The sequence below is a fragment of the Lasiosphaeria miniovina genome, assembly GCF_030549165.1.
Source record: "Lasiosphaeria miniovina strain SMH2392-1A chromosome Unknown B0T26scaffold_1, whole genome shotgun sequence".
Lineage (NCBI taxonomy): Eukaryota > Fungi > Ascomycota > Sordariomycetes > Sordariales > Lasiosphaeriaceae > Lasiosphaeria > Lasiosphaeria miniovina.
Window position 1 is genome coordinate 1169501 of NW_026848220.1, and position 16893 is coordinate 1186393.

A 16893-nucleotide genomic window follows, 5' to 3' on the forward strand; every position below is an offset into this window, starting at 1 on the left:
GGCTCATTTGCTTAATTATCGTTGGTAACTCGGACAGGTTTCTCCTATTTTGGGGGTCTTATTCTCGACTTTCGTGAGAATACACAGTTTCAGAGGCGCCCACCAGGAAAATACGGATCCCAAAGTCCAGCCAGTCATTGACCTGGATACCTCGTGGGATATAACGTTATATAGCACCTTCCCATTTCCTTCGAGTAAGGAAGGCAGAGGGTGGTTTCATACATGCTCTGGACCGGGACGTGGGTTAGAGCATGCTCTCTTTGCGTTTCTAACAAATGAAATGGAATACAGCAGGCCCGCGTGGGTTTGTGCGTGTCTGGGTAGGTATCTATTTTACATGAATGTAGCTATACACATTACAAGGCCCGCTCTACCTGGGGGGAATTTCCTCCCCCCCCCTGAAAGGGTCGGAAAGACATGGTTCTGTCTGTCTGTCTGTCTACTCTCTAAAAGCTTACACATCAGAGAATCAATGAAGTGTTCCTCTCAAGCATCTCTCGGCTTCATGCCCTTGTGGATGGCCGCCACGCCGCCGGTCAGATCTTCGTAGCCGCCGTTGGCACCACTAACAACAAAGCCGGCGTCGGCAATCATGTCGCGGAACTCCTCCTGGCTCGGGAACCGCTCGATGCTCTCGACTAGGTACTGGTAGCTGTCGCGGTCGCCGGCGACGAGCTGGCCGATGAGGGGGATGGCGCGGAATGACCACTCCTTGTAGAGGGCGTTCAAGATGGGGTACTTGTCCGCCTTGCTGAACTCGAGGCAGGCAAAGACGCCGCCGGGCTTGAGCACGCGGTACGCCTCGCGCAGCGCCGCGGGTATGTTGCTGAAGTTGCGGATGCCAAAAGCGACTGTGTACAGGTCGATGCTGTTGTCTGGGATGCTGGACGTGGCCGTGGTCGAGTTGTTGACCGGGGGTGATGTGGGTGTGGTGGGAGAGAGGGACATGCCCAGCGGCTTGGTCTTGGTCAGGTCCTCGGCGTTGGCCTCGACAAAGCTCAGCGCCGCCTGCTGGCTCGCGGGCAGCGTCCGCGACCGCTGCTTGCCCACGGAGAGCATAGCCGGGTTGATGTCGCTGATAGTGACGCGCACGTCGGGGTTGCCGTTGACGGCGTGCGCCGTGTGCAGCATCCGGAAGGCGATGTCGCCGGTGCCGCCAGCAATGTCGAGGATGTGCTGCGGCACGCGAGGGTCCGGCCCGCTGGTCAGGGGGCTGAAGCCCGGGTTCAGTGAAGAGACGAAATAGTCCCTGCATGGCGTCGTTAGAACCTTTCCCTCGGGAAGCTGGTTGTTCGCTCGATATTGGCAAGAAAAACTGGCTTACTTCCACACCCGATGCCACCCAAACGACATCATATCGTTCATGCGGTCGTACGACTCGGCGACATTGGTGAAGACGCCGGCAACGCGCTCTCTCTTCTCGGCCTCAGTCACCGTCTCAAAGCCAAAGTGCGTCGGCCTTGAGGGGTTGGGGATCGCATAGTCGGGATTTGTTGCAGAGGCGCGCTGGGACTGGGACTGGGCCTGGTGAGCCGCTGAGAAAGATCGTGATAATTGGACGTGTTCTGGGCAAGCGGCAGCGACGCCTCTCTTTAGCGCTGCTGCTCTTCGGAGGAGAACCGCGGGTCGGGCGGCAGCGGTCGCCATTGTGAGGACGGGTGGTGATGGCCGGCAAACGGGTGTCGGACGCGCGCGTGACTGCTCCGGCTTGGTCTGGTGGAGAATCAGTTCATGCTCGTTGTGCCGATGCCAACACCTGAATGGACGGGTTGGGAAGGCTGAGAAAATCTAGACTTGGGCCCAAGCTTCCGTGCCAGTGGCTGCATAGCCCAAGATTGATTGGAGGCAGCGCTCAGGTATGGCTCAGCCTTGTCCTTGAGTGGGGGAAACGCTATCCGTGGGGTGGAAGCGGATAAGAAACGGAACCTGGCAGCACCCTAGGTTTATGACGGTGGGCCATGCTCCGTTTTGTGCGTGTCGCATCCGCAAACCACACTGTGTGTTGCGGCCCTGGAGAGCGTTGGTAGCATCCCAGACCCTTGCTTGGCCTCACCTGCCATTGCCAAAAACAGACAGCTCGTAGCCGCAGCCGCAATCCATGCCGCAAGCTAGCATCTCGGGCATTGGGAACTCGGTATTCCGAAACTGAAACTGACCTGTCTGACGGTTAGGCTGGCGAGGGCGCATTCTCTCCCGAATGCCATTCGAACAGGTTGATGAGGTGCTTGTACGCCAAAACATAAATCCCGGCCGCAATGCCCAGAACGCAGAAGATGACGATGGCGAATGCAGCGGCAGCCCCCATATTATTGATTGCGTGAAGTTTGTGGCAGGTTGTCTCGTTTTGCTCTGGGTGTTTCTGTTTGCTGACGGTGAGTGGTGTTGTGGTATTGTTTTGGTTTGGGAATGTGTCACAAATTAGAAAGTAGGGCGCGCAGCATGTGGTGAAAATCATTGGTGGTACTTTGTACTCTAGAGTACCTAGGTCGTTGTGAACCTAAATATTTGAAGACTAGACGAGACCTTGGTGCTGGCATTCAGCGCCTGGAATTTTTTTTTTTTTTTTTTTTTTTTGGTTACCTGGAATTCCTCCAAGTGCACAGTGGGAAAGTAGATACTGCACCTTGGCTTGCCCAGCTCGCAACATATTATCATTTCCAAGCCAAAAGGGGAAAAAAACACAAAGAGATTAATGGTATCCAAAGTAAACATACACGTTCCTGCCCAGGTAGGTACCTAGCCATAGTAGCCAAGTTATCTATCCAAACTGTCCTTCCCGCTCTCAAACTCCCCAACATCGTATTCGTCTGGGTATCTCTCGATATAGCTCTTAAGCTCATACATCTGCTGCCTGAGCTCGGGCGTTAACTCCTCGTACACGTCCTCGAACATAGCCCGAATTGGGGGCTTTTTCTCCCGCTCGGCATCGGCAAACGCCTTCAGCACGTCCCGTCTGATGCTGTCGCGAGCGTCCTTCTCTTTGTTCTCGTCCCAGAAGCCCTTGGTCTCCATCCACTTGCGTAGCCTCGCAATCGGGTTGTCTCTTCTCTTCCAGTCTTCCACCTCCACTCTTGCTCTGTATGCGAATGAGTCATCGGATGTGCTGTGGTGGCTCACGCGATACGTCATAGCCTCAATCAGCACCGGCTTGCCGCCGTCCTCTAACGCCAGCTCACGTGCTTTCTTGGTGGCCTCTCTAACCGCCCAGAAGTCGTTGCCGTCGACGCGAATGGTGTCAATTCCGTAGCCTATGCCCCGGCTCGCGATGCCGTCGCCGCGGTATTGTTCCAGTGTCGGTGTTGAAATGGCATAACCATTGTTGCGGCAAATGAACACAACCGGACAAGACCTAGTTGCTGATATGTTGAGAGCTGCGTGGAAGTCACCTTCACTCGCCGCTCCCTCTCCAAAGTAAGCTGCGACTACTCGTGGAGGATTTGTCGGATCTTGCATTCTCTGGATCTTGAGTGCATACGCAGCTCCCGCAGCTTGGGGGAGTTGCGTCGCAAGAGGAGAGGATATGCTGTGCTGCAGACAATGTCAGCAAATATTTTGTGGTGTCTGTCTTTTTGACGGAAGCTATACAATATTTAGCTCCTTGCTGCCGTAGTGCACTGGCATGTTTCTCCCCTTGCCCGGGTCCTTTTGGTTTGCAAATAGCTGGTTCATGAAATCGGCCAGCGTAAACCCGCGCTGCTTGAACACGCCCTGCTCGCGATATTGACAGAATACCACGTCCTCTTTTTCCAAAGCCGAGGCGGTTGCTACCGATACCGCTTCTTCGCCCGCCGACACTATATAAAAGCTGAGACGGCCCTGGCGCTGGGCGTCAAACATAACCAGGTCCATTATTGACACGGCGAGCATGTCGCGATACAGTTTGACAACAGCATCGTTGTCGAGATCTGGCACAAAGGACGGGTCGACGACCTCTCCGTGCTGGTCCACGACGCGATATGTTGATAACGCCGGGTACGTCGACGGCTGCTCGAAGCCCATGGTGTTGCTGAAGGCCGACTTGACGGCCCCTGGGAACGAAACATGCTTGGCATCTGGGCGCTGCGATATCGAGCCTGCACATCGCCTGCGGAGGTGGAGGTTCGTCTGTGACCATACGATTGCAAGCGCTGCCGTTCTTTCGGAGAGCAAAGGGAGCGCGGCGCGGCGCGAGGCCAAGAGCTGTTGGCCTCCACTCGGTCGAACCCACTTCATGATGACCACGGCAAGACGGCTCAGCAAATAATTGAAAAGATTTGGGGGCGGCAGGTTAGGAACATATATCAATCGAAATCAAGTGGGAAAAGCACCGAAGCCGTTGGCATCGCCAGGGCGAGGAGGTAGGTAGGGCAACGAGTTCGAGACGAGCCGCGGGGATGCCATTGGGATTGGGATGACGTTCAACTGTGCCGACGGAAAGCGGTTACTCCAGGGTGTTTGGATCGGCACTGGTCCCAGGGTCTTGGCGGCCCACAATAACTTCCAGGTTGTACGTATCTGGAGGCACGGAGTATGTAGGACTCCATAAAACTCCAGCTAACCCCAGGTTTGCATGGAGCAAAGGCAAACTACACACACCTTGGGGATCTCAGGTGTCACTTCGCTCACCGGCCAATCTTTTGATCCGCGGAAACAAACAGTGACACCAAACAGCCGTCCGTACCTTGTCTATCACGTTCCATTGCACGGATATTGGCCATAGACAGCGTATTGGAGGTCTCTGTTATTTTCTCTGCACAGCACCGTAACTTCGGGTTTGCTCCCCAAAGATGTCGAGATTGGGATACGGGAACATTGATAATATGAGTTCTTGTCTCTCACGTAGTGCACTACTTGGTTAATTTAGATGCAACCTAGTCACAAGACAATCGAGCTGGATTGCTCCTGTATAACTCTTCGGCCTGAATTAAGTATCGTGTTTATCGTTGTTTCCTAAACCGTGCGTGGGAAACGCGGACTCATCGTCCGTGCCTCTTTATTAGGTCTGAATTCCCGGTTGAAACAACTCCACACGGCGGGCCAACAAAGTGGTTGCAGTTATGATGAGAAAGAGGGCCTGCCTTGGTATTCAGTCTCGATTACGTTACATTCCGAGGTGGATTTCATTTTTTAGCTCACAAATGGAACGAACCGCAAGCTTCTATCTTACCTAACTCAACTACCCATTTAGGTTAATATTTTTCCCGAGGTAATCAATTTGTGTCGAAAACAATCCGACAAAGTCGATAACACTCTCGAACTAAAAACGCAATGCAGTGCGAAACTGTGACGCATGTATTGTGGTTGTTGCTTTGTAGCCGCCTCGTGCTGCGAAACCTTGTCCGTCAGGGTGCCATCATAGACGGAAACGGGGCTGTATAAATTAGCTGGAACGCTCGGGACGTCGCCATATCGGGCCACCGTATTGCTGCGTTGTCTCCAATGACGGACCTGTGGGCTCTCCGTGCGCCGCGGCCAGGCTCCGCTAGGCCACGGATTCCTTGGCCTCAGTTGCGGCAGGGATCTTAATGGGCTAGAGAGCCGCCAGGGGCCCACTGACATCAAACTATGGGGTCCAGCACACAATCGCCCGCAACGCCGTGCAGCATCTCCGCTGGCCACATATCTACCTTAACTCGCCCGTAATCGATCTTCCATCTCCTTGTCAAGCCGCCGCCGACCCATCGCCGTGCAGCCCGCATCGGATTCATGAGTGACGCTCCCTTCCATCCCCGACGCATTTCATTCGAACCGCCCCCGGCCTGCCTCATGGCGTAATCCATGGCAGAACGAAGCTCCGTAAACCAGCGCTCCAGATCGGCTCTCGATAACGATCACCCAGTGCGCCTGCCCTCGGCCTCGTCGCCAACCTCCAGCTCAACAACTGTACCGTCCACCCCTTCTTCCGCCTCTAGGTCCGTTGCGCCTGTGTCTTTGCACGCGTCTCCCTCTGCTAGGTACTTACCCCTCCTCCTGCCTTCCATTTGACTTCGTTTTTATTTTCCTCCTTCTCGTTGCGCATTTGCCCCGTTGTCAAAGTTGAGCTCTGGCCGCCTGCCTACCCGCCGCTTGTCCCCGTCTCCGATTCAGGAACAATAGTCCCGCCGCTGCACCACTGCGACCACGCAACAAGGAAAGAAGAAAGGATAAAAAAGAATATGCTGCACCCCGCAACAACCTGAAAAGTGCCATAATTTGCACCTGGGTACAAAATTATTTGACACGGACGCTACTGTCGAGCTCTTTACGGTCGGCTGATAGGATTACCTGGACGCCGTCATTCGAGTCAACCTACCTACTGCTTTTGCCCCACGGCACGGCCCCTCCTCTGTCAAACTTCCCTTGGTGCTCCAGCACCAAAACGTTATACTCTTCCTTCCAGCAACAACCCGAACTCAACGCAGCTGGGCCAGCCTGCAGCGCGCCCTCCTCCCATTCCTGCCTCTTGTTTATTACTACCCACTGTCATTTCCTTTAAACTTCATGACTCACCTCAGTCACGTATTTACTCATGTCGCCTAGAGTTACCCGCTCGTCCGCCCGTCAAGCAGCGAGCCAAGCAGCCGCCTCCGCAAGCTCGGCCGCCGCCACTGCTGCTGCCGGTGCCGGTGCCGTCGTTTCTCCCGCTGCTAGCGCTACACCTTCCCGACGACCACCCCCTCCACCTGCCGTCCAGACACCAGCCCCTGCGCCGAGCAACAGGAAACGCAAGAACGCCTCCGACACCAGTCCTGCCGCGGGTGTGACGGACTCGGGAAACCTAAGCCGTCGGTCCAAGAGACAACGGGTGGTACAAGCACCACCGCAGCCACCGCCAGCTCCTGCTCCTCCCCCAGTCGCCTCGACAGCATCACGCCGCAGGAAGGGCAAGGCTCCAGCGACTATGTCAAGCTCTGAGTGCGTTTGGTATCTAGTGTCATATGCATCTTCCTGGGACGCCTGTTAACCTTTTGTGTTTATCTACATAGGACACCAGCTGGTCCAGCCAATCCTCCCGAGAATCCGCTCTCGGCATCCCCGAGCCGGCGGTCCAGTCGTAACAAGAAGGCTTCTCCGGATGGTCAAGGTTTGTCCCAACTCCTGCAGTCATCCTCCCCTCCTGCTCCGAATCTCACTCTATCCCCTAAACAAGACTCGACGACACCTTCCTCAAACCGGCGATCAAAGCGACTCTCCACCGATGCACAAGACCAGGACGTGGTAATGAGTGGTACTGAAGAACATGAGAAAGAGTCCACAGCGCCCGCGCCACCCCCCCCACCACCGCCTCCCGAAGACAACCACCAAGAAGATAGCGACGACAATGACGAAGAGGATCATCACCGGTATGATGGCGAGGACGATGACGATCCATTTGGCGGGTTTGGTGGCCCTGGAGGTGCCGTGCACGGTCTTTCTAACACGCTCCGGGCTTTGACTGGCATGGTCTCGGGCCTTTCTTCTCGATTACGCGAAGTTCTGAACAACATCCGGCAAAAAGAGGACCTCACCATACAGTTGATTGCGTTGCAAGAGCTCTCGGAGATTCTTCTGGTTTCCAACGAGGACAACCTGTCGGGTCATTTCTCGCCTGATGCATTTGTGAAAGAGCTGGTGGCTTTGATGCAACCTAATGAGATCACGGGAGAGGAAAACCCAGAGGTTATGCTGTTGGCTTGCCGGTGTTTGGCCAACTTGATGGAGGCTCTGCCGGCCAGCACGGCCAACGTTGTCTACGGCGGAGCAGTTCCCCTCCTTTGCCAGAAGCTGCTCGAAATCTCCTTCATTGACCTTGCCGAGCAAGCCCTCAGCACGCTGGAGAAGATTTCGATTGAGTACCCTTCTGCCATTGTTCGGGAAGGAGGGCTGACTGCATGCCTATCGTACCTGGAGTTCTTCGCCACCAGCACCCAGCGAGTCGCAGTCACCACGGCTGCCAACTGTTGTCGTAATATCCCTGAGGAGTCTTTCCCTGTCATACGCGACGTCATGCCCACGCTTCTGAATGTTCTAGGGAGCAATGATCAGCGGGTCGTCGAGCAGGCCTCAATATGCGTATCACGCATTGTCGAGAGCTTCAAGTATCACTCGTCTAAGTTGGAGGAGCTTGTGAGCGTTGACTTACTTCGGGCAATTCTTCGCCTGCTGCTTCCAGGAACTACCAACCTTATTGGGCCCAATATTCACACACAGTTCCTTCGCGTTCTCGCCTTTACCGCCCGTGCAAGCCCACGTCTCTCGGCCGATCTTTTCAAGTTGAATGTGGTTGAGACCCTTTACCAGATTCTCACTGGCGTCTCCCCTCCTAGCGGCACCGACGATGTTGCCTCCAAGCTTGACAGTGTGCTCATTATGCAGGCTTTGATTCATCGCCCACGAGAGCAAATCATTGAGACGCTCAACGTTATTTGCGAGCTCTTGCCAAACTTGCCCAAGTCTGTAGACCCTACAGCAGGCGACCTCATCGACATTGGCTCGCCGGCGGAACCCATTACACCGTCCTCTGTCGGACCTCGTAAGAAGACTTCAAACGAGAAACGGGTCGAGCTCCTCGACGGCTGCAAAGATGAAGTTCGGCGGTTTACCCTCATTCTCTTTCCGACCCTCACCGATGCTTTTTCAAGTACAGTTAACCTCACCGTCCGACAGAAGGTTCTCACTGCCCAACTAAAGATGCTTTCCAATCTGGATGAGAAGATTCTAGTGGAGGCTCTCAAGCCTGTGCCTTATGCATCTTTCCTAGCTTCCATTTTGTCTCAGCAAGATCATCCTTCGTTGGTCATGCTTGCGCTGCAAGCCACCGAGCTGTTGATGACCCGTCTGGATTCTGTGTACCGTTATCAACTTCACCGCGAGGGCGTAATATCGGAAATCACCAAGCTTGCAACAGAAGAGCCCGAGCCCGAGACAAAATCTATTGCAGCCAATGACTCTGCTGAGACTCCGGAGCCCTCACATGAATCGGAGGTTGCAATTGAGCCAGAGGCTGAAAGCCGTTCCTCTGCAGAGCCTGCTGATGTGCCTTCCGAGCACGCCGACTCTGAGGCCGAAGATGACGACGGGGATGATGATGAGGCCGAGGAAGAGCCTTCGCATCACTCGTCTGACGATGACGACGAAGACGATGAACAGGAAAACGAAAACGATCATGAGCGTCACCGAGATGATATGTCAGGCTCACCAGTGAGCTCGGAAGGCTCCACCATGTCGATTGATGGGCCTCCGCGACATATTGTATCGGATATCCAGTCCACAAAATCAAGAATTGCGGAAGTTGCGAGGAAATTTCTCGAAACGCACGAAACGGAGAAGCAGGGTAAGAGCATGAAGAAGAAGGCTGCTAAAATTCTAGCAAGCCTCTCAGCCTTGGCTGTCGATATTGAGGCTTTCTACCTACACCGTACCTCAGGGAACCTCCCTATTGGCAGCGGCACTGAGCTCTTCAAGAAGCTGGCATCTTATTTTGACTCTGACGTGCTGGAGAGCGTTACAAGTGCGGAACTGCTCGCATCTGGAGTTGTCCGCGTTCTGGAACTGGTTTTCAGCAACCCGGATGAGCAGCTTGCCGTCGCCGCCCAGTCCGCATTTCTCCAGGTTTTTATGGGATACACCGTCAAGTCGAAACCAAAGACTGCCACTGCAGATTCCCCCGCGACCCCTCTGAGCGTCATGATCCACAAGCTTCAGGACTTATTGAGCAGGTCGGAACATTTTGAGGTTCTCACAGTCCACAACAACTCATTTGAGGGAAATCGGAGCAGCGCAGCATCAATGCTTGCCAAGCAAATCCGTCTCAAACTGGTAGCAGATGATGAATCGAACGTTCCTGTTCCTTATCGGAACATTATGGTTTCGATCCACGCCATTACAACTTTCAAATCCTTGGATGACTATCTGCGGCCTAGAATCAGCGTTGACCGATCTCGCACCGGGGCGCGGAGGGATGCAGTGTCAAGAGCCTTGGCTGCCATGGCCGGCTCTAGTCATCCCTTGAGCGCGGCAGCTGCCCGACTAGTAGAACGTGCCATGCCACCTCCCGGCCAGTTGACGCCAGGACCACCTCTTCCGACAGCGCCTTCCCAACAGCCAAGCTCGCGATCGTCGCGAAAGTCAAAGTCGAAATCCACGCCCGGCCCCGAGCCACCTTCGACGCCGGATCCTCCTGCTTCTAGAGAGAAGGCTGTCTTGCGCAGGTCCTCGCGTCGACAGACGGCGTCAGAAGCTGCGCCTCCACGTCCTCCTCCGGATGACGGCGACGACCTCCAGAATGCACTAGAGTGCGCTGATGAAAAGCAGCTATCGGATGATGAGGACATGGGCGAGGGAAGCGCCCTTAGCGTGGTTCGTGACCTTGACGAAGGAATGGAGGATGCCCCAACGCCTGATGATCCATCGGCTGTCTCCTTGGAAGTGGCAGCTGGTGGTAAGATCACTGCCCGGAAGGAAGACGGAACTCGAGTCCCCACGCCGTCTCAGACGCGGTCTGCAACATCGTTGCCAAGTCGAGCGAGTGCCTGGACCGCCGCGTTGCAAAGCACCCCCACGCCTTCTGCATCTTCACGACCAATGTCGTACGCCGCCGCGATCCAGGCCGTGCCCCAAGACTGGCATATTGAGTTCAGTCTGGACGGAAAGGTTATTCCGAATGAGACGACTATCTACCGCGCAGTCCACGGCTCTGCTTCGTTATCCGATGATCATCTGAGCCGAAATGTGTGGTCGGCTGTACATCCAATCAAGTTCAAGCGAGTGCGTGGTCCTCCTCCTGCCGAGTCCATCCCATTTTCGTCATCTTTCGACGCAGGATTGGAAACAGAAGATGGTGGCACACCGGGATCTCTTGCAAAGTACCCAACCACGGCATCCATTCTTCGGTTGTTGAAGAAGCTGCACGATCTGAATGCCAATATCGACGACGTGCTCGTCGAGAACAAGGAGACGCTAAAGGTTAACGTCGAGCCACTGTCCCAGTTTGTCAATACAAAGCTCACGGCCAAGCTGAACCGCCAATTAGAGGAGCCCCTGATCGTGGCGAGCAACTGTCTTCCAAGTTGGAGTGAGGATCTGGCGAGACTCTATCCATTCTTATTCCCATTTGAAACACGTCACCTTTTCCTGCAGTCTACTTCTTTTGGCTATGCCAGATCTATGAGTCGCTGGCAGAATGCTCAGTCTCAGGAAGAAACTCGGAGGGACCGTCGGGACGAGCGGCCATTCCTTGGACGCCTGCAACGCCAGAAGGTTCGGATCTCTCGGTCTAAGATTCTTGAATCGGCTGTCAAGGTCATGGAATTGTACGGCGCCTCCCAAAGCATCCTCGAGGTCGAGTATTTCGAGGAAGTCGGTACGGGTCTTGGCCCTACACTTGAGTTCTACTCCACGGTCTCGAAGGAGTTCTCAAAGAAGAAGTTGAAGCTTTGGCGCGACAATGACCCCAATAGAGATGATGAATTTGTCTCTGGACAGAACGGATTGTTTCCCCGGCCAGTTAGTGACGAATTCGTGACCACAGAAGAAGGCGAGAAGATCCTGCAGCTCTTCAAAGTCCTGGGCAAATTTGTCGCGCGCTCCATGATTGACTCTCGCATCATCGACATCAACTTGAACCCGATTTTCTTCCGAATCGACAACGAGTCCAACGCTGTGCGCCCGTCCCTGGGAGCGATTAGGTCTGTTGATCCAGTCATCGCAAGGTCTTTGATGACAATCAAGAAGTTTGCCCTAGCTAAGAGGGAAATCGACGAGGATCCAACTCGCACGGCGGCCCAGAAAGTAGCAGATGTGGAGAGTATCGTGGTTGATAAGATTAAGCTTGACGACTTGTATATCGATTTTACCCTCCCAGGGTACCCGGATATCGAGCTGATCCCCAATGGATCTCAGACCAGACTAACGATGGAGAATGTGGACCTGTTCCTTGAGAAGGTCATTGACATGACGCTCGGAAGTGGTGTTCGCCGCCAGGTTGAGGCGTTTCGGGCAGGATTTTCTCAAGTCTTCCCATATTCGGCCCTCAGTGCCTTCACTCCTGATGAGTTGTGCAATCTCTTCGGCCGCGTGGATGAAGACTGGTCTCTCGAAAGTGAGTCTCGAGCCAAGAATTCTACTTCAATCATTTTGCTAACAGTTTGATTCAGCACTTATGGACTCAATCAAGGCAGACCACGGGTTCAACATGGACAGCAAGAGCGTCAAAAACCTACTGCAGACGATGAGCGAGCTTACTCCGGTACAGCGTCGCGACTTTTTACAATTTACCACAGGAAGCCCAAAGCTTCCCATTGGCGGTATGCATCTCCAACAGTGGATAGACCTACCTCAAGCTTTAGCTGACAGAAATGTATATAGGCTTCAGGAGCTTGACGCCAATGTTTACAGTGGTATGCAAGCCGAGCGAAGCGCCATATGCTTCGGACGACTATCTCCCGAGCGTCATGACGTGTGTCAATTACCTCAAATTGCCCGACTACTCAAACATCGACGTGTTGCGTAAGCAGCTCTTTACCGCCATCAAGGAAGGTCAAGGAGCTTTCCACTTGTCGTAAAGCAAGCGACAACAAGATAATGGAACTAGGACCGGTTTACGGGCCTAACAATGCGGTCTTGACGGGAAACGTTTATTTGCTCGGTCTCTGCACGACTCCACCACTCCCACTCGTGCTACATTACAGTAGTAACAGCATAGACGGTACGGAAGCATTCGGGGAATGGATTTCATACGGAAAATTGGGGGAGCATCCGCATTATTTTTATTCAGGCTTAATTGACGTTCATGGGAAGGTGGATGGCGATGGACGGCATAGGTCCATTTGTGTTTTGGTAATTTTGTTTTCTTTTACTGTTTCATCATGCCACCCTCACGATTGCCGTGGGATGACTACAGAGTACTAGACTGGCAATTATTTTCAGCGAGGGAGAGGTAGGGCTTCACGAGGGAGAGCAGGCAGTGGCAGAGCCAAAGCCACCGTCAATAGCGTTTCGAGTGTAGTCTTAGGTAGAGCTACTCTGATGATTGCGGACAAGACAAGTGGCGAACAAATGCGGCCGTTAGGTCCAGTGTCTACGAAGCACCCCTACGGATAACCTTGGTCGTGAAAGGGTGAAGGTTTGTGGTGTAAGGTAGAGTGGGAACTTGGTTCGACTTCCTTACATAGTAGGCGGTAGGGTTAACACGCTAAGAGCAAGTTGCCCCACTCAATTTAGCTTTCAGGTCAATCTCAGGCGCGTCGACGCGTCCCCCGCGTCCACGCATTCCGACCCATCACTGACTGCAACATAGTGATAGCACCGAGGCTGCTTCCACTCGGGAATAGCATCATAAAAGCTCCCAGATGGCGTCAAACACGAGATCACGGATCCAGGCTCCGGCTGGGCGAATATACGGCTCATCGCCAGCTCCACAGCAAGCACAGTTTCCCGCCCGACGCCGCGTAGTCAAGACGTACGGCCGCAAAAGCAAAACATCCTCGGCCCGCGCACTGCGACAGCAGACCTTGACCCAAATCGACTATGTGAGGCCGCCCGGGTCAGGAGACGACGCCGATGCCTTGCTTGTCGACAAAAAACGTTCCCAGAAGCGCAGAAAGACGATGGGCGACACGCCCAACTCGTCATTTCACACCCAGACTCTTACACAGTTTCTCTCCGGGGGAGGCGCCGGCGCTAGGGACGATGACGACATGTTGCTGATTAAGGACTCGGAAGACGAAGAAGACGAATCCGCAGGCGGGGGTGACGATGGCGGCAGCGATGGTGAGGCCGAGGGCGGTCTACTAACATTTTCGTCTGGCGCTACCTTGGGCAAGCGGAACGCAGGAGAGGAACCACGCGCTGGACGGCCCTCGTCGGCGCCACAGACACCGTCTCACAAGAGGATCAAAGTCAACCTGGATGAGATTCCCTCCTCTCAGCCAACCCCTTTTACCCCAATGTTGGACAGATACAGTCCAATGCCAGGCAGGTCGCCCCTTGAAGAGAAATCGACCAACATCAATGCTCCGTCGCCCATACTGGAGTCCATGTCCAAGAGACCCCGGAACTCGGTGATTCAAGACTCATATAGTCCCGGTAGCCGTCTCTCGTCATCTCTACCCGCATCATCGCCAGTTAAGGAGACCCCCTCCAGGAGACCGTATCGCCAGCCACTTGCAGAAATTCCAATGCCAAGTTTTGATCTCGGCGACAATTCTGTCTTGCCCAGAGCAAATACATTCACAAGACCTCACACAGGGGATATGGAGGCTGTCTTTGGGGAAATACCCGATTCAGACGATGAACTCGACGCTTTCAGTCCCTCACCACTTAAAGCCAGTTCCGTCCATCAAACATCTCAGCTACCTCTAAACGCAACCCAGAATTCCCGCCATGTGTCAGCCCTCAGCCGAATTCTAACCGCCGGCGAGTCCATAGATACGTCTACAAGCAACGTCGGTGCCCCTACCACACTGACCCCGGCCCCGCGAGTTCAGATGCAACCCGTATCTTCCAGTGCCAGGGAGGCCGGCGGCGAACCTGCTTCACCAACCACAGCCATTCGGCGAGTCCAACTGCAGCTGCCATCTTCAAGTTCCAGAGTTGTTGCGGGTCCTAGTACGCCGACTCTGCCCCCTCGCCGAGTGCAGATAGAACTGCGTCAATCGACTCCCGGCGAGGTGTTTGAAGAGACGCCACGGCCGCTCCGGAAAATGGCGTCCCCATCTCTTCCGCGGCACACCCAAGGCAAGCTTCAAGGCAAATCTCAGAGCAGGTCTCAGGCACGATCTCAGTTCTACAGCCAAGGCTTGGAGAGCCAAAGAGTTCCTCTAGAGGTCATTCGCTCCTTGGGCCCGCAGACGGACCGCTCGGATATTCTCATCTCAATTCACCCAGAACCCGCGGATGCGATTGTCGAGGGCACGAAAGACCACGAGTTCCGTAACTACAAGTTCCCGTTGCAGGTTTGCCGCTGCTGGATTTATGTTACACGCCCAGTGGCCGAAGTCAGGTATATGGCCGTTCTAGGGCCCGCAGAAGAACCGGGACAGATCGACAGTGAAAGTGGTATCGGCAACGCAGAGTTCAACGAGGGCACATTAGGCTTCAACTTCGCGCACAAGTTGGTGCAGGTGTACGAGCTCAACAACCCGGTTCCCCTGGCATCTATGAAGGACAATGGGCTCGGAGATAACCCGCCCCAGAAATACAGATACGTACCGCCGGCCATTGTGGGTCAACTTCTGGCGAACCTGCGTTGTGCTCTCTTCGCCGGTGGGGACGAAGACGACGAGGCAGGTCTAGAAGAATGGGACGAAGACGGACTGGGCGGTGTGAGCATCTCACAGGAACTCGAAGAACAGATTCGCAGCGATATAATTCAATCGACACAGATGGTGCCGTCATCCTCGCAAACGGGCCTGGGGCGCGAGCATGTGATCCCAGCAAGCCAAGAACCGATTCAGACGGTGGCCAAAAAGTTTCCATCGGCAATAGTTACTACTGCTGTTAATGCGGCGACTGCGACACCTGGAGGAGTTTTCGCACGACCAGCGTTACTAACTGCTAGGACAAGATCAAGCAGCCGTATCCGGAGCCAGGAGCAGCACCAACAGCAGAGGACAACGCCATCTCGCAAGGCGGCCGTGATTTCTCCTTTCCGGCCGTCTCAGGCAACGACCGCAAGCGGACCGTCAAGCCCTAGCCCTGCAGTCTCCGAGACGGGAGGGGAGGAGGAAGGCAGGGAAGATACATTGTCTGCCCCGACAAGGCCGATGCCCGGTTCAAGTGGATCATCTCTACTTCTGATCAACAATGAGGCAGACGAGGACGGCGGAAGTTTAGTCAGACTCCCTTCCGGAGCCAGGGGCATCAACCTGTCGTCGCAAGTAATAATGCCAGACAGTTTATTGGTAGACGACGTCAGGCAACCGCCGGTCATTTGGGGCTCGGAAGAAGACATAGACGACGATGAGATTGAGTGGTGAAAAGTAATGCGATGATGATTTGGCTGAGGTTCCGGGGCCGATATGGGCCGCGCTATCCCTGGCTTCTTACTATATGGGGGTGGCGCCCAGAACCCGGGATCCACGGATCTAAATATTCTACAGGCTCTATCTTTGCCACCTGCCCCAAGATATAATCCTACTCTAGGGTATAATCTCCGTCCTAGTCGCTAAGCTGCTTCTCAACTTCTTCCTCAGTTGCCTTGAATCGTCCCTCGTCCGAGGATGGGAGTTTCTCTGGCGACGGGCGGACCATCTTCTGCTTGACCATGTTCTGCCTGCTTCTACCTTCGGGAACCTCATCCGACCCCCGCCTCCGCTTCAGTGTCTGATCAAAAGCCTCACTCTTCTGTACCAACTCATATAACTGAGTAAGGGAGATGGTAATTACCCCTTTGGCCTTTCATATCGATCAACTGCTCTATGACTAGGCCTTCGAATCTGCCGATAACGGCTTCGTGGACAGTGCTCGCCATACGTAGGACGAACTTAGCGAGCTGAGGGAAGTAGTCGTACCTAATTAGAGGCTAGCCACTGCAACGCTGAACAAGGGACAACTGGGTAAAAGGGACAGAGGGACAGGCTGACTACTTTGGCCAGCGGTAATCCCCTTCAGCTTCCAAACGCGCCTCGAAAGCCTTGAACTCGTCACGTCTGAGACTGATGCACCACCACTCCTCTTCGACCTCGACTCGGCCACAGATGCGATTGCGAATTTCGGCGATAATCTTATTGACGCCCGAGACCGGCAAGCCCACAGACGGTGCAGCAGAGGCGAGAGATTCTGTCTCTGGGGGCGTTGCCGGGTAGAGAGATAGCCGATCGAGCTCGGCGATTGTTCTCTTGTCAGCCATGTGGGCGGATGGCTTTGATGATGATGAAGATAGAATGTGCGTGTATCTAGGGCGACTGCAAGGAGTAGGGCTCGCTTGCTTGTTGACGACGGAAGGAATAAGTGTTG

At 54.4% G+C, this 16893-nt stretch overlaps 5 protein-coding genes across 5 annotated transcripts; 2 read left to right on the forward strand and 3 right to left on the reverse strand.

Moving 5' to 3' along the window:
- Positions 1-486: 486 nt before the first annotated feature.
- Positions 487-1647, reverse strand: B0T26DRAFT_736213 (ubiE/COQ5 methyltransferase family-domain-containing protein; the record flags this gene model as incomplete). The annotated part of the gene is made up of 2 exons (XM_060443304.1): positions 487-1249; positions 1325-1647. The coding sequence occupies 2 exons, from the start codon at positions 1645-1647 to the stop codon at positions 487-489; spliced, it is 1086 nt and encodes a 361-aa protein (XP_060302131.1).
- Positions 1648-2552: 905 nt separating this feature from the next.
- On the reverse strand, positions 2553-4483 carry B0T26DRAFT_817079 (thiamine diphosphate-binding protein). The gene is made up of 2 exons (XM_060447388.1): positions 3586-4483; positions 2553-3528 (listed from the first exon to the last, which is right to left on the reverse strand). The coding sequence occupies exons 1-2, from the start codon at positions 4210-4212 to the stop codon at positions 2755-2757; spliced, it is 1401 nt and encodes a 466-aa protein (XP_060302132.1). The 5' UTR covers positions 4213-4483; the 3' UTR covers positions 2553-2754.
- Positions 4484-7179: 2696 nt separating this feature from the next.
- Positions 7180-12500, forward strand: B0T26DRAFT_632923 (uncharacterized protein; the record flags this gene model as incomplete). Its single annotated transcript, XM_060436488.1, has 3 exons — positions 7180-12037; positions 12093-12242; positions 12304-12500. 3 exons carry the CDS (start codon positions 7180-7182, stop codon positions 12498-12500), a joined length of 5205 nt encoding a protein of 1734 aa, XP_060302133.1.
- Positions 12501-13214: 714 nt separating this feature from the next.
- Positions 13215-16041, forward strand: B0T26DRAFT_683280 (uncharacterized protein). Its single transcript, XM_060440800.1, has one exon. It carries the CDS (start codon positions 13287-13289, stop codon positions 15912-15914), a length of 2628 nt encoding a protein of 875 aa, XP_060302134.1. The 5' UTR covers positions 13215-13286; the 3' UTR covers positions 15915-16041.
- Positions 16042-16095: 54 nt separating this feature from the next.
- B0T26DRAFT_669678 (uncharacterized protein) lies at positions 16096-16786 on the reverse strand (the record flags this gene model as incomplete). The annotated part of the gene is made up of 3 exons (XM_060439089.1): positions 16096-16299; positions 16361-16448; positions 16524-16786. 3 exons carry the CDS (start codon positions 16784-16786, stop codon positions 16096-16098), a joined length of 555 nt encoding a protein of 184 aa, XP_060302135.1.
- Positions 16787-16893: the final 107 nt, after the last annotated feature.